The 17,996-nt window shown below is 39.1% G+C and overlaps 1 protein-coding gene across 1 annotated transcript in view; it reads left to right on the forward strand.

The window, feature by feature from the left end:
- The first annotated feature begins 14,889 nt into the window (after positions 1 to 14,889).
- Positions 14,890 to 17,996, forward strand: part of C2H8orf34 (chromosome 2 C8orf34 homolog) — a 147,693-nt gene continuing 144,586 nt past the window's right edge. Inside the window, exon 1 of the mRNA XM_058832672.1 lies at positions 14,890 to 14,958. Within this exon, the coding sequence (XP_058688655.1) occupies positions 14,890 to 14,958 (69 nt within the window). The remainder of the gene's footprint in view (positions 14,959 to 17,996) is intronic.

Below are 17,996 nucleotides of genomic sequence, written 5' to 3' on the forward strand. Positions count from 1 at the left end.
GGGGAAAGGAAAGTATGGAAGGTTTATCTTGTGTGAAAGTTGTAATTGAAAACAAAAGGAAGGGGAAAGTTGCTACTCACATTCTGTTATAAATATTAATAATAGTTGGCCTAGCCAGTGAAATATGGAGATTTTTCAAATTAACTGTGCTTTGGTGTTATTTTTTCAAGGCATTTATAATCAGGCATGGAATCTTGTACTTTTTCATCTCTTCTTTTTCATTCCTCAGGCATCATAAATACAGCCATATATATAGACACATATGTACATATGTACACACACGTAGATAAACTGTAGTATGTGTGTATGCACATATTTAAATATGATATTATCTTTTGCATTTGCCTTGGCTTTTTTGATTTTCTGTTTGTCCTGTTTGTCTCTGTGTCTTGGTCTTGCATTTCCCAAGATGCAGACTCCTGACAACTCCGTGCTCATGAAGCTACAAGTTCTGTAAAGTTAAGCACATATATAAATACTTCCAAAGAACAAGGACTTGGTTGTCTCTAGGCACCTAAATGTAGACATCTGGATATTATTTCTGTTTAATTTTGTAATTTCTATGACTTCTATTATAACAAGGCTAACCTAATTGCCTATGTGATCCTAGTGGCCTTGACTCCTCTATTAGATACTGGAAATACTATGCATATACATATGCACATGTAATGTGGATTGCCACTGAACTGTGGTAGACAATTTCTATCTCTGTGCCTTTGTATTTTGCCTTGTGTGTCTTTATCTAGGACTTTCTAACCATTCTGAATTATGCAGTGAATCCTTTCCTGACCAAAAAATATTTTTTTTTCAAATTATCACTTGTTTTTCATATGCAGAACTTGGTTGGCTTTGCTACATAACACCCCCACCAAAGCAAAATTTACCTGCCACTATAAGCATTAGTTCTGTTGAAACATCATATATGTACACATATGTTTTTTAATAATATGTTTTCCTTGCATAGAGAAAACTTGCCTTAAAAGATTTGAAAGATTTTTAAATTAATATACATGCACCTTAGACAAAATGCATACATGACCGATGATGTTGAAGGCAATAAGTAGTTACAAATTTTATCTATGTTATCTGTTGAAATAACTACCCAAATGAGACACTGAAACTATTTAGCAGATATTGTGCTAGCAATTTTATTCCCACTTGAAAGAAAAATATTTTTTTGTCTTGTGATTCATCTTTCCAGTTCTGGCATTTATTGGTAATCTTCTACCAAATTCCATAGGCCAGTTGTTTTTGTTTAGCTATTAGGTTTATACTGTATTCCCTGTCATACTCCTCAAATTCCTATCTTTATTCACCTCGGATAGCACCTTTGTCCACAGGAATTCTTTATATATGTGTGAGTGTAAATTTTTATTTTATGTATGAGTGATTATAATACTTAGATAAAACCCTTCTGAAGAAGGAAGTTGAATTTGGTCAGGAGCTGGAATCCACTCTTCACAAAGATTTTGTGCAGTAATCTAGTACCTTCTAGATCATTTGGCATTATATCGTGTCAGATTAATTCTCAAGCTGCAAATCACTAGTTCAATCTTCTGAAGCCCCTTTAAGGATTTTGGATGAGCATCCAAACCTGGTGCAGCCTGATCTAAATTAGTTTGTATGAGCTGATGAGACCACAAAACAACAAGAACTACTGTTCCTTTCTGCCACCACGTAGAAAATACAATGACCTTATACAAGGCAAAGCCATAAGGACTTGCTAATTGCATTAAATAATTAAATATGAACGTACGCATAATACCATCTCAATAGCTCTAAGCTGCAAAATAAAGTACTCATTTGTAGTAGAAGACTATGGCGATAGCTTTTTACTGTGAATCTGAAAGTTCATTCTGAATGCCAGACAGGAAAGAAAAAAGGCAGAGAAAGGTTTTGGGTTTTCTTTGCAGTGACAGTTTCACCTGTGAAAACCAAACACTTTCCTACCTGGTGACTAGCTTCTGACATGCTCTGTGGAATGAATATATAAATGCCCTCAGGCATAGAAAAGAAGAGTTATTGTTAAAGGTGCTGACTGAAAATTCTTAGATCTTCTTTAATTGAAACTTTAAGGGGTTTTGTATATTCCTATTGCAAATATAAATGTGTGTTCCATTGCAGAACTGGGTGAGACAAGGCCAATCCAAGCAATCTGTATCTTTGCCAAGTCTACATAATTGTAGTAGTTTTAGTAGTTGTTTACTCTATATTAACTTATAAAAAGGGATAAAACAGAAGAGTGGGTGGAAAGTTCACAACACCCTTTGTAATGCATTAAGCTGTACTTTTTTTTTTCTTATGAGGAGAAACATGTATACCAAAGACCTTTACTAGCCCTCAACACATTATAACTTATTGGAAGATTTCTACTTTGCACAGGTGTTAGAGATTCTTAACTGGAAAAGGTAATGCTTTTTCCAAATGCTGATAGAAAGTAACACTTTTATATAGAAAAGTCAGGCCTGGCTGTCTCATGGCCTAGTCTAACACAGAACAGGAAAACTGTTCTTTCTAGAATCTTGACGCAAGAAATTTGAAATTCTTGAAATACTGAAAAGCACTCCTGCATTATCTAGGAGTGAAGTTCAGTGAACATATGCAAAGTGTTGATAGAAAATACATCACCACAGAAATGTCTTTGCAACAAGTAGAAATTTTCTTTTCGCACTTTTGAAAGGTTTTGCATGTTTTAAATGTAATTTTGCTGTGGCTGTCATTTTGCCAAAGTGTTGGGTAGCATTTTAAGAATCTTTTGGGAGGCATATTAATATGAGACTGTAAATTATAATTGCAGTTCATTGTATAGAATGTATATGAAACCTATTTGATTCCCAGTCTGCCACTAGAGAGATTTTTATCTATATGTCTCAATTTCTCATTTTTATTTTATCCAAATTGACATTACTTTTATCATTAGGTTAGATCAACCACTGCAATTTATGTTTTCCCAGACCTCAGCTCCACTCCACTTATTAAAGCATACTATCTCTTGCAGCATGCATTTTGCACATATTTTATACCTGATTTTATTGTAATCACTCATTTCTTAATGTTCCTTCGGCTTGTAATCTTTTTGCTCTGCTTGGCATGCACCTTGGACTACATCCAAAATAGACTCTGATCTTATTTTCCAGTAGCTCATATGAGAAAACACAGCTGATCTTATCCCTCAGCTCATTGCCACTGTTGTATTCCCCATAAATTTTTTTAGTCATCCTATAATTTCACTTACTCTACACATTTAATGGAAGCTCTGTAGGACTTATGAACTAATCCCTTTACAGGTCAATTCTATGTCCACACAATCTACAAGCATTGCTTCTCCTGCCCTCAGTGATCAGTGCTAGTGGCAAATCTTATTCTCTGCAATTGTTGAGCTCTAAGAAAACAGTGTTATTTTTTTCATCTCTGAATCAGTTTGGAGACCTTTTTGTCCATTGGGAACTTTATCCTCCAGTCCAGGCTGGACCCTGAAGGCTTCATGTGTCCTTATACTCTTGACTTTCTGTGTGGACACAGGGCAAGGTTAATCTACAACCTATAAAAAGAAAGGCTGCGTTTTAGGGCTCAAGCAATTTCTTCATCCCATATTCTCCTGTCAATTAATTTTGAAATGATACCCTGATTTTTTCCTTGCATCCCTGCTGAGCACTGCTGGCAGTTTGGCTTTTCTTAATCCTCTGTGGGACTCTTAAGTCCATTACCATACTCTGACACTTTACCCTTTGCCTTGGAGTCTGAGGCAGAATTTCATATAAGAACATTATGTCTTAATCCACTAATTTTGATGTATATAAGTTTCTCTTTCAACAGTCTTGTAATTATATTATGTTCTCATAAAATAAACTACAATTATAATCAATTTCCTGATTTAGCTACTACACAGACCAATTGCATTATATTTGTCTTTAAACTTATTGTATACATTTGCATTTTTGATATGTTGTTTTTCAAGCTTCTCAAATGTGAACTGAAATGAAATTACACTCTGTTTTGTACTTGTAAAGGAAAATGTCTTCTTTCCACTTCCTTCATTTTAAATGCAACATTTTCTGTGAACATTTAAACTACTTTATAAATACTTTCAGATATATTAAAAATGTTTTAAAAATTATTCCCAGGTAGCAGTTTCTCTCCCGTTGTTTTTGAGTATTATCCCCACAGGAGGTAGAAGTAATGTCAATGTCTTTCAGAAATTGGAACCAGGTAATTTTGAAACATAATGTTGTGGTTTTTTGTTGGTTTTTTTTTTTGTTTTTTTTTTGAGATATTGAAAGAAACTCTGGAGATGTCCATATGCTATTCAGCTTTTGACTGGAATGTACTTGTATAAAATGGGAGTTATAATGGAAAAGGGATTCATATCTGAAACAGCAGTTTATTCAGATAGCAAGGAACATTAGCTAGAAGGTTAATATTTCTTCTTGCTAATTTACCTTTAAACTAAGAAGTAAATTTTGTTTACATGAGATTTGGCTTTGTCATGAAATGGGTTGTAACTTTTAACTTGTGCTAGTGTATATAATATTGAAATCCCGGTAAAATGCACTGCAGTGGAAAACAACTCTTTAATTTGGACCAGTCAATCATAACTCTATAAAGAAAATATATTTCTGCATAATTTCATTATGTTCATGCATAATGAAACAACTGGACATTCATTTATAAGCTAAAAATAAGTAAAAATTTTGTTGTGATGCTAGAAAATAAATCATTTGGAGAAATATCCCAAATATTAATATTCCAATAAATGAGGTAGAATATAAACTTTTCATCGTTGCAGACTATGGAACAGATACTTGAAGACACAAAGAGGAAAGAACTGCAGTAACTGAGATTGAAACACTGTAGTAGAGAATGGTGGAGAAAAGGACAGTTGAAGGATTTGAACATCAGTGCAACTTCAATACTAGTGCAGGAGTGAATGGAACTTCATGATGGAGAACACTTGCAATACATGAATTCTTTCCATAGAGTTCCAATGGGACAAATAATTATTTTTCTGCCTTAAAGACCTTGAGTAGAAAGTCAGAAATGGTGATTCCCTGAAACAAAACTTTACCAGTGGCGGAGACAGAAGACTAAATTAAAAATTTCCAGAGAAAATATTTCCTAATGTCATTGGAAAAAAGTTGTACTGGAGCTCATTAACTTCTTTATAATTGAACTGAAACATCACATCTACAGCAAGTGCCAAACAGAACAGAAATATCTTTGAAGAGACTTATCTTTAAAGATAAACAGTAAAGATAAATCTTCATTAAAAATATTTCAGCATAAAGCAGATGAGAAGGACATAATGAAGCCTAAAGTAACCAAAACTATGATTCCTACCCTTGGAACTCATGTTAGTGTCTGAATTGAGAAGAGTTAGGGTAGATCCTGGCATACAGAATATTTTTCAGCGGCATGAATGCTTCATATATGCCAAACAAAAAGGTAAAAGAGATAGTGGGGTACGTAAGAAGCCTTTACTAACTAGTACAGTACTTTACTGTAACTAGTTTACAGAAACTCAGTGGAAAGTAGGAAAAGAGAGAGAGATGTTGATTTTACTGTAGGAAAATCTGCTGTCAGTGAACATCTTGGATTATTTTGTGTGATGTGCTTAGGTTCTAAAAATTAATAATATTTATTTCTTTTTTACTCCCACATTCTTACAGAATTTGAAGAGCATCCTTACTAATAAACAATAAAGCATAAGATAATGCACTTATCTACTCTGAAAGAAAATGTACTCATCTATTCTGAGTAACTCTTGATAGTAGTCATAAATTCTAAATAGGAAGTGAACAGGGGGAAAAGAAAGAGGAAAAAGCATGAGTAAGACGGGTACTGCATTCCTGAATGGGCTTGGGATAAATTGTTTAGCAGAATGCTCACCACCACCTCTATCTATGTATCAGTCCAGATAACTACCTGAATTGATTCTCCAAACATTTTGAAATGTTCCAAACACCACTTTCCTAAAGCTCAGTAATAGCAACTTGTGTACATGCTCACAATGTGTTGATAATACTGACAGTACTGTTATTTTTCTTACATTTTCTCTTTGAACAGACTGCTCATTCATGCTTCCCACCCCCCCCCCCAACTCAAGTGCAGCATATTGCTACTTAAAAAAAAAAGTTTGCACCATCAAATCTGGCAGAAACCTAATTTTAAAAATTCCTTTCAAAGCTTCAGGTTATCTGTTATTTTTACCCATTATCTTTACTGTGGACCTGATACTGATCCATAGTGTCTGTCTTACAGGTGTGATTCCAAATCTCTTAGAATATTTTTTTCCCTTCCTATGTGAAGAAAGACACTATGCTAAATTTCTATAGCACATTATGAAAAAAACACATTAATTCTACATGGGTCAATTGGCATGAATATTTCAAATAAACATTCAAGACCAACTTCACAAATCCAACCAAAATAAAACTGTGGTCCAATTCATGTAAAGACTCAAGTAAGAAGATTTAAAGCAGATCTGCCAGTGATTACCAAAAAATTAAAATCTTGACTCTTATAAAATACAAGTAATAGTTAATTGCAGTACTGTTTATAAATATTGAATTAGGGTATCTATGTGCAGTCTGTATTTCCATGCTTTACTCTTTTGAGAGAAAGTTGGTACTGACCCACTTACTATTTTAATAAGCAATCTGGAATTTAAGTTTTGTGATAAGAACATGACTCAAGCTAAAATATTTCTGTGAAATGGACAATAAATCCCTCTATTTGCATGAAAAAAGTTTCCAGCAAAATAACTGTCTATGTATTTTCATAAAATAGCATAGGCACATAGGTAGTCTTCAAACAAGCCTTTTAATTTTGCTGCAGATAATCCTTTATTTCCAAATTGTTTAGGACAATGAAGCTTATGAAATTTAAATTGCATTATCAAGTGCTGGAAAATTAATCCTAGATTAAAAATACATTTTAAAATGTTATTAGGGATGTCATGTTACTAATAACAAGCCAACCTTTTCCCTTTATTTTCAGACAGAAGACAAATTCAATTACATTTTTGCTGATTGTCTGATGTACGTTCTTATTGTAATGCTTATTATTTAAAATGTTTCAAGTTCATACTTGCTAGTGGGAGACAGCTGTATGGCTAAGATTTGGTGTATTAATTGGAAAATACTAATTATCAGGGCATCAGTCTATGAAGACCTGTGCATGCACTGCTTTAGGAAAATCAGTTGAAACCTTCTGAAAGCGCTTAGATGCAAAAATGTTAAACACCAATTACTTTCACAGCAGAAATATCATCCTTTCTTTCCAATTAAGCAAATCAGTCATGATGAAGTAACCCTGTGTCCAGTATTTTCCATGAGAAACAACCCAAGGGGATGCGTCCCAAGCCAAGAATTTTTCCACTTTAGAGAGAATCAGACGTGTGTGTGATGGTTGAAACACTGCCAAGGGCAAGCATTCAATGGCACATTCAGTCCAATGTCCTTGTCTTCCTCTTCAAGGACTGTAATGGGCATTGGCATTAATATTTCAAGGACTTCCTCTAATTTCACATCCCTCCAAGTATGAGCAGCAATCACCTAAGGAGATATTATTACTGAATAGTTGCTAAGCTTCCTACTACAGGAAATTAAATGGGATCATTGCTAGCCTCCCTCTTACTAAAAAGCAATACATACCTCTTTGCCTGGATTTTTTGTGTAAAGATAAGAATCTTTAGGTTAGTAAATTTTCCATTTTTAAGCTCTTGTCCCTGGATATTGTGTTCAAATCCAGCTCTACTAAGCCTGGAAAATAAGATACAGCGGCATTGCCAGCTCATATATTTTTTACCACTACTCCTTTTGTGGGTTTTTTTTTTTTTCTTTCTGACTCTACTTCCTGCAATCAAATGGCTACATCAGAATCCTTGCCTTCATTATTAAAAGAAAGAGTTACTAGCGATCACAGCTTTGTGTCAGGAGAGCAGGTAGGAGAGAAGGGGAGTTCAGAGACCTTGAAACTGAAATTTGAAGGTTTCAAATTTATCTCAAGGTATCTCTTGCTGATTAGATCTCTTTTGGATTAGAACTGCTTCTTTTGTTTTGTTTTTAAGTGTTGGAAGATGACACCACTGGTATACTCATTTAACATAATCCTGTTCATTCTTAGTTCTGTTCTGGTAATAAAAACCAGTCCGCAAAACAGCCTCCTCTATGTTTTGGGGATTTCTGATGGGTAATTAGAATTCTTGACTAATGTTTTCTGACTTGCATTTTTAAGAGCAGAGAAGTTAACGTGTAGACAAAAGCTAACACAACCATCTGAAAATCAGTTGTCCTAAACTTCCACTATCCAGATTGGCTTCTGCACTGGTTCACTCACTCTTCAGTAGCTTTCGTACCATTACCTGCTTTCAGTAGTTTCCCAAATGAGGGTCTTACAGACATCTAAGGCTTGACAGTCCTCCTAGGCTAGTTAGCTGTGACTGATCTCCTCTGATGGCCATACCTCCCTGTCCTTGAAAAATGTCATGGTCTAGCAAAACACTTGAGTATGTTTATCTTTAGCACCTGAAAAACCTAACTTGAACGTATGTTTTTAGCTAATAAAACATGCTGAAATGCTTGGTGGTTCAGAGCCTACATAACTTTACCACTGCAAGTAATTAGGATACAATTAGCAGTACAAACATTTATAATAATTATGTAATGAGTGTACAAACATATTATAGGTTTAAAGACCCTTAAGTAAACTTGCTGTCTGAATGCAAATGTAGTGGCTGCAGCATGAAGCAGCATTGCCAGCTGTGTCAGATACAGCACTTGTTCATGGCCATGGCTGAGATGTTCCTGCAAAGCAGTTCACGATGCAGTAACCTATGTTAGAACAGTGTGATTCTTTATTCCCCTCTAGTGGCTGGTCTGCATAGTATTAGTTACTAGAGGCTAGAAGAACTACACCAGACTCTTGGGATAGCAGGACATGCCAAAAGGTTTTGGTTCAGTCCCTGCTGCCATCCACACTACCAGAATGCCAACAGTGCACAGAAAAATGGTCTCTGCTCTGGCAGTGATACAGGAAGGGAAAGGAACATTTTTTGAAGGGTTGAAGTTTTATGGTCTTAGTCACTACCAAGTAATTAAACTAATAGTTTTATCCCTCAGAAAGGAAGAATGTAACTGTAAGTTCATGCTGGAAGTCTTTTATTTAATTACTTTAGTCCCTGGGTGTCAGTGAAGCCGTATATGAACCTGGCCAATCCACCTGCAGGAGGGTACTAAGAGTTCTGCTTTGCAGCTGGCTTCTGAATTAAGCCTGTCTGCAGTCTTCCATACTGCAAATAAGAGTAAATTCTTAGAGAATATTTGTCATTAAAATGCATTTAATATACATAGATATAACCAATATTCTCATAAGTACTACTACTTATATTTTATGATACTGCGTAGCCAAACACATTATTTAAAAAAAAAAAAAAACAATTATAAAGGTGCTAAAAGCTGATATAAGCTGCACTAAAGTCTTGAAAGAGTAGTGATTTCTATTAATGGTTGGATTGCTAATATGATATGAGCTAAATTCTTCAAGTTGAGATGGACTATTTTTTCTGAATAGGATGAGAGCATTCCCAAACAAATCATTGGAAACAGGAAAGTGAACATGATACATGAAAACAAATTACAGAATACATCTGAGAGTAAGAGGTGTCAGAGGTAGACACTCATCCTCCTTAAGTACAAGGGGGGTTTATGAATTTTGGATTTTACAGTGATTTGTTCTTGTCCATATTGAGAGCTTGAGCATAATGCAAACTTTCAAGTTCCTAAGAGCTCCTGCCCTGCAGAGAATAGGAAATATTTTACCACAGAGGCTGTTTGTGGTCAAGAACACAATGTATAAACGACAAAATATCCAAAACAGGTTGAATCCTCTATGAGAATGAAGATGAGAAGAAATCCTTGCTCTTTACAATAAGTTTAGGTCAAGTCCAGGTTTCAAAGTTGTATGGCTCCTATTTTGGTATGAATGGAAAACCATACAAAGGATATTTGAGGTTGCTTAAACTCAAGCTCATGGATATATTATTGTTTACTGAGTACGTTTAAAAAAACCCAGAACACCGGTGTTTTTTAAATTGTTTTTGTTTTTTTTTTTTTAATTAGGTGTACAAAATCAACCCTCCAGTGATGTTATTTACAATTCTGTCAGTTAACTTGGGATAAAAGGTAAATTGGGTATTTCAGCATAATACAGTAAGATGCTTCAGTTTCTTTTGAAAACATGCCATCAGAGAAAATCCATTTTTAGGGGAATACTAAATAAAAAGCAAGATGACAGCTTTCTAGGTCAGGAACTGCTAGACCTCCATTATTTTAAACAGCTTGGAGCACTGCAATATTTAGCCAGTGTGTGCATGTGTGTTTTTTTAGAAAATTTTACAACAGGGGTTTATAATGTTCCAAGGCCATGCTTTGGCAATAAAAAATAATGCCCCATTTATAAAGTGCAGGGACTCAGGGCTTTCATTCTCCTGGATGTATCTTCAGTTGCATTTTTTTTTTAAGTACAAGGATACTGTAAGAACTGCGTTTAGCCAGCTGTTGACTAATGGCTCTTAGGTCTTTATGAAGCAGATAATGACTGCACAGAATATCAAATTCAATAGAAACAATCACAGTAATGGAAGAAGAATTCTTATAGAGTTATTACATGAAAGGAAACATTGACAAAACAGAAAGCTTTCTAAGGAAAACATCACCAGGTTTTGATGAATACTACCTCCTTTGATGTGCCTGCTACTTTTTCTCCTCTCTGTAATTGTTTTTGAAAGGTTTCTTAAGGAATTTCTGACAATTTTTGATAACTGAAGCATAAAGCACTTAATGGGAACTAGAAAGCCATTTAAAGGTTTGTAATAAATTCATACACTGCCAGTATATTTCTCTTAGATTGTAATGTCTCTTTTGTACTCCAGATGCCATCTCAAAAAATAAACTTCATGCAGAGCATATGGATTAAATTTTAGCCAGAAGGGAAAAATTTGTTAACTTGGCACTTGGTATTTGTGACCCATGGAGTACCTTTACTGCCAGCCAAGTCATCAGTTTCCTTTTTTGCTAGGCCGTGGCAGCTCTGACTCCTGAAGAACACCCTTGCATGTGAAGCCCAGGTAACTTAACTTTGGCAATGATGAATGAGTACTGCAACTGACTGTAACTTTGAAAATTCAGTGCTCAGCATTGGAACTGCAGCAAACTTATTGTTGAAAAATGGATGGCAGGGCTGAAATGATGTAGAATACTATGGAATTATTTAACGGGTCCCTACTCTAGCGAAGTCCTTGAACTGAGTAAGCCAAACCAGAAATGACCTATCAAAAAATGCACACTGTTCTCTTGAAGAAAAGAGTGAAGGTTGAGAAACCTACCAACATACAATGGCATGCTCAGGGAGCTCAGATATCACAGGTACAGACACAGGATAAAAACTGAATAGTGTGGTAACTAACATCTTAAAATTAGACCTGTTCTTTTGACTCTTTCTCCTTGTTTTGGGGAGTCTTGTTTTGTGAGGTGAATATATTTTTAAATTGGGATACTTTTCATTTTTTGATGCCCATGTGCAAATTCTTTCAGTCATTTCTGTTCTTGCAGTTCACTGCTGAATGTTCTGTAGATGTGCATGCTGTATACTGCTCCTGAAAGAAAAATATCCATGAAATTAAACCAGGACCATAGCAAAGTGCAATACAGAGACTATATTTTATTACTTAGGTTGTAAAGTAACTTAGTGTTCAGTTGCTCATACAAAAAGGTTGTTGAAAATAATAAAAATTCAGGCATGCCTAAACCAATAATTTTAATCCAAGCAATCTTGTCCTTTGGTATTAATATGAAAGTTAATTTTAAAAGACTGTATTAAAACCAGTTTTAAAAAACTTAAGAGTATCTTAACTAAATTTTGAAAATGTTTGTCTCCTAACAGCTAAGAGGACAGCAGAGACATATCCAGCTTCCTGTGCTTATTTGTAAATCACATGTATTTATTGATTGCTATATTGGTGTGGCATGTCTTAAATCAAGCAACAGTTTTTGTGCTTTTTTGGAAAAAAAAAAAAAAGACAAAAGAGTGCATCGGTGAAGCTCCTTTCCTATTATACCATGTCACTCAGCCTGTGCTCTCTGCAGGAGACACCTGAACTCCCATATTTTAGCTCTCAGAAGGCTTTACTGTCAGGAACTGCTGAAGACCTTCACCTAGGTAACAGTAGCATGAAGCTCTTGGTAAGGAACTGTGTTCATGTCTCCCTAAAGTACCTAATCCATATCAAAGGATAACCTGTCACTTAAGTTTCATGGGAACTGTGGGGGTTACAAGATGCATCTGTTTAGAAAGCTAACTCTGCATTTGGCCTTGGAAGCTTTCCCAGCCACAGCAGGACTGCTACTGTGTCTCCCAAACCAAGTCAAAAATCTAGATTATATTTCTGGGTGAGAATTAAGAGATGGAAAATGGCCTAGGGAAAAAGGAAGCAAGAATGACAACAGACACCAAAAAATACAGCATCTTTGGTAAATATTCAAAGCTCCTACTGTAACAGGGGGCTTGGACCAGTCCCTTCCAACCTCAACCATTCTGTGATTCAGTGGAGGAAAGGAAAAACAAACCAAAACAGAAATCCTCAAACCTCTGAGGTTTTAACAGTGAGATCTTGGCATCTATCTAACTGATAACAGTATGCAGCCATAGACAGTTATGCTATATTTAAAACCTCCTTTAATAAATTCTCTTTTCTATTCATATGTCAGTCTTGTTTCTTTTCTTCCGTCCTCTTCCTGGTCTACACAGAGCAGTGGGAGTGTGCAGGTCTTGATACAGCCATGTCCCAGAAGGTCTGGAAGTGCTGCTACTTTGAGAAGTCAGGCTGTGTAGGGCTATAGAAACATATGTTCTCATTTTTTGCATCATGAGAGGGGGCATCATTTTACAAAGTGGGAGACTTTTATTTATTGGAGCAGTCTGGGTTCTGGTGAGATTTATGAAATTTTACAAACAACCTCATCTGATGGGAATCTTTGGAGCCACTGTAGAGAACCTGCATCACTGACAATTACCCTTATGATTGTATGATCCTCATTAGGCTGATTAAACTAGCTTAGCATCATATTATTTAAGTGGCACCAGGCAGTACTTTGCTGAAGAAGATACACTAAAACTCTGAGCTGATATGAATTTTAGAAGACTACCCACTAAGAATCCAAATTAAAAAAAGTGCAATTTTTAAGTGACTACTATGGAAACAAACACTGCCTCAATAAGACCGGGATGAGCACATGCCAGCAAACCATTAAAGAATTCTACAGGATATTGCCTACACTACAGGATGCACTGCAAGCTCTTTATGTTACACTTACACCTGACCTCCTTCTAGGTAGAAGCTTGAGGTTTAGGTCAGTACGGAGGACTTTGAAGTCAAACAACAGTCAATGGCTATAGGAGCGGAATTCAGGATCTTTTGACTCCTGACAAAATTCATCCTTCCCTTTAGTGGTTTCTGAATCAGGAGATGCCTGTACTCTTGCATTTGCAGAACACTGCTTGATTGGGAACAGGCAGCCTGATTCAGCAGACGTGCTGAATGTTCTCAAAAGTCTTCAAAGCTCTTTTGCATTTTTAAAAAAATCCTTATTAAAAAAAAGTAAAAAATATGGTTTTACCAAACAGGTTAATGTTAATACAGCAGAATCAGTTATTGCAGAAGAACAGGAGTGTCAAACCCCAAGAAGCATATTTTTGTTTGTTCTTCTCTAAATAGAGAGAGGGAGAGAGAGAAAAAAAGCTGGTTATGATCCTGCTTCCAGAAATGGTGGGATACTAATTACTTGAAGACAGAAAAAATACTAATTCTTTGATGTACTCATTAACTCACTACTCTCTGAAGTCAGCTGAATATTTATTTGCTCCATCACGTTTTGGCCAAGCGCCCTTGGCTACTTGCTGGAACTCTACACAACCTGGGACCAGGATGCACCTGCATAGCTACTCCAGTTATTCCATTAAGACGCTTATTGTTCCTACTTGGGAATTTCATTGGCATTTTAAGATCTAAAGATAATTTAAACAGAAATTAAGGAAAAGCGCTGGCTGTAGTCCTTGCATCCCCCTTCCCTGGTAGTAGCGCGACTCGTTTCACTCCTCCGCGACCTTCCCCCCGCTGAAGTTTTCGCGTGCCGCTCAGGTGCCTCACGCCGGGCGGCCCACGGCGCTCACCCCCGCCCGGGGGGCCGGAGCCGAGTGGGGGCCCCGCAAACCCGAGGGGAGGGGGGGCCGCGGCTCCGCCGGGGGCAAGCCCGTCCCCGGGCGGGCAGGGGAGCGGCGGAGGCAGAGCAGCCCCCGCCTCCCGCCCGCTCTCCTCCCCCTTCCCCCGCTCCCGCCTTTTGTGCGCCGAACCCGGGCGTCAACGGGCGCCGGCGGCCGCGGAGCTGACAGGAGCCCGCGGCTATCGGCCTCGGCAGCGGCGCTGTGGCGAGGGCGGCAGCGCGAACCGCGGCCGCTCCCGTCACCAAGGCGCTGCCTGGCAGAGAAACACAGAGACGGACTGACAGACACACGCAGCGCGGAGCGGCGCGGAGCTCGGGGGCCGCCTTTGCAGCTCCTTTCCTCCCTGCACCATGCTCTGCTCCAGGCAGCGCCCGCCCGCTGTTCCCTGAGGGCAGCCAGCCCCGCGCCCGGCTAAGCGGGCGACTGGCACCCGGCTCCCTCCCCCCGCCCCCAGTTACCTGAGTTAGCTCCGTCCCGGCGACTTTGGCAGCGCCTTCGCCCTCTCCCGCTGTGGCAGCCCTTGTGCAGCGGGGGAGTGAGCCGCCAGCAGCCGGAGGGACTGCAGCCGCCGCCGGGGGAGACGAGCTCAAGCCCCCGCCCCCGGAGCTCTTCATGGCGTCTCACCAGCAGACCAGGATCCAAGCCTACCTGGAGAAGAATAAAATCGGTCCCCTCTTCGAGGTAAGGTGCGCGCTTGCCGGCCGGCTCCTCCGCGGCGGGCAGCGGTGGGGGCGGGGGTGTCCCCACCATGGCCGCGGCCCCCCGCGCAGCCCAGGTGAACGTAGGGGCGAGGATGAGTTTGAGGCGCTGCTTGGGCAGCGCCGGCACCCCTCGCCCTGTCCTGCCGCCCCGCAGCACGCGTGTGCCCTCGTGTCCCTCCTCCACGCCCCTCTGAGCGCCGGAGCTCCGCGCAGCCCTCCCTTCCCGGCTATCCCGAGGATGTGCCCCTCTTCTTCGCCCCGCTACGGACGCGCCGCCCTCAGCTTCGCACGATCCCGCGCGGGTCGTCAAACAGGTGCCCCTGCGCCCCCCGCCCGTGGCGCGAGTCCCCGGGGCCGGCCCCGCGGCGCTGCCGCCTCGCCCCGGCGGCCGCGGGACAGCGGCCCGGCCCCGCCGTCCGGCCGCGGGGAGCCGCGGACCGACCGCGCACCCGCCCTGCGCTGCGAGGGGAGGCGGCGCTTCCGAACACCCCCGGCTCCAGGGCGGCAGCGCTGAGCACCGAGCAGCGGGCACCGAGTGCCGCACGGCCCGCGGGCGAGCCCCGAGGCGCTGCCCCTCCGTGACCGGCCAGCGGTGAGGGACAGGTGGGTGCCTCCCATCGGCAAACACACCCTCTGGACCGGGATCTGGGAAAGAAGTCTGTCCTGCAAGAAGTCCGTGTCGATGGTGTTTTCTGAAATTTCTATCTGCAGCCACACACCGTGTTTTTGCTACAGATTTTCCGTTTTCTTACAACGATGCACTTGCAGGGATTTGTATATGCACAGATGTGCATATTTTACTATTTCAGTGCATAAGCTGTGAATACTTAGAATTTGAAAGGGTACTAGAGTAATCGTGATTATTACCATTTTATCATCCTGTTTCGCATGCAGTTTTAAACATCAAAATGCACATATATTATGCACTGCACTCTGGCAGTATTATCACTAGGCACAAGTCTCCCTTTTTCAGTATTTAACTTGTTCTCAATAAAGCTTACTATGTATGAAATCTCTTTTATTCTGGTGTGCTGGATGCCTTGTCTTCAGTGTATATTTTGCCACCCCCCCCCCTCCCCGCAAGAAAGGTTAAAATTTTGTTAGAAAATTGTTCATAAATGGTCTGGTTTTTTATTTTTTGTGTGCATAGGCTGTTGAAATAGACTGTGTTGGTTCAGTGCTAGTGGTGTTAGATATTTTTATTTTGCAATAAATAAAGCCCCGTTTGATGGAACAGTAACTGGGTACTAGGGAACAGCAGGTGATTTTTCTAGTTAAGGAATTCATAAACATGAAAAAAATTGTGTGGTTCAATTTCTGAAAAAAATTGTGTTCAGTCAGCTGTGTTGCTAGGTGTACCTATGTAACTGACTCTTGTCTATTTCAATGGAAATTCAGTGCTTTGGGGTTGTTCAAGAGTTAGTCCCTTGACAGGTCTCAGTTTCTTCTAAATATGCTTAACCCATTGGTTTACACATTAAAATTCAAGTGAACTACTTGACATTGCTGTTCTGAGTCAGTGTTTTAACCTAGTTTCTCCGTAGTATAAGATGCTTATCTTTATTTGTATTCTTGTAGGACGTTTTAGTTATCTATAGTGGAGAGAAAGATTGAGAAGTTGTATTTGTTTCAGCATTAAATGTATCACTACATATTTCACTAATCATTGTAATGTAGGAATTTCATTGTGATAGAAGGAATCTGTGAAAGGCTCTCTCTGTAACTGTGCAGTCTGTCTACAGGTTCTTAGTGCACTCCTGTATTCATGGAAGACTTTCTGGTGTGAAATCCACTTATGCCTGAACACTAGTGATTGGTTTTAAGTTCTAGGGTTATGGCATTCCCACAGTTGTTTACAGTTATTTTTATCCATTACACTGGGAGGAAGAAGATCATAATTCTTATCTCCTCTGCTTCCTGATTGGCCATTTAAAATCTACTTCCATATTTAATTTTTTGATGTACTTTTTGTTCTTGTAGCCTTTAGAAAAAGGAAGACCGGTATTTGAAGTTGATGGGAATTGATCGAAGACTATGCATGGATGAATCTTTTACTCTATACTAGTATTCCTATTAGATGTGCTTTGTGGTGTTTCAAGAATACCATGTGTTCACAGTCAGATATAGTCACTAACATGTCAGTTTTTTGTGTGTCTAAAAGTTGTGACACATTGTAAAAGGAGACCTGTCCTTCGTTTTTCATCCAGGAACAGCTAGCATTTTCTTCTATCACTTCTGGTTTGGATGCTAATTAACCATCACTTGTCATGAATGATAGACATCTTTTTTATTCAGGGATTAATAATTTTCTAATACCAACTCAGAACAGAGTGGACTCGGATTCAGTTTTCTCCAGTGTTATTTGCTGAGCAGGTTGAGACTGTACATATACATGCATGTATTTTTTTATCTCAATATATGCTTTAAGTCAATATTTTAGGGAGTGCATGAAATCATACTGGGTAGCTAAGGGCAGTCACAGGACAGAAGGACGTGGAGAGAGGACTTGTGAGCATTCTGAGATGAAGGCAGGGATAGTGATGCATAAACAGATTGTATTTCATACTTGCATAATGAATCATCAGTGATCAAGGGGACTTTACACCATTGATTTTAGACAATTACAGAGTCACAGAATGCTGATGGATGGAACAGTTGGCGATGTACTGAAGGTGAAGTACAATTCCCCTGCATTACAGTTAAGAGCAGTAGTTGCTCTTGCTAGTAGGTCATTGTGTTCCAGTTGCTTGCAGTTATCCAGGTTGTGTCTCTTTTCTCCATTCTGTCCCGTATTTGTGGCCTTCTGTTACAGTTGTTAGGGATTTTTTTACTTCATTAACCAGCAGTACATACTTCAGAACATCTTTGCTGAAGTTTTGCGTTGTTTGACACTTGAATTATCTTCCTAATTTTTGTGAAAGAGAAATGCTGACACATGAGATGCAGGAAGACCTCTGCCTTGGTTAGAAGGTTGTTTCCTTCTCTATAAAAGTTAGGAGTACCCTCCTGGAGAAAGAA

This window comes from Poecile atricapillus, chromosome 2 (genome assembly GCF_030490865.1).
Source record: "Poecile atricapillus isolate bPoeAtr1 chromosome 2, bPoeAtr1.hap1, whole genome shotgun sequence".
In the NCBI taxonomy this organism is placed as follows: Eukaryota; Metazoa; Chordata; class Aves; order Passeriformes; family Paridae; genus Poecile; species Poecile atricapillus.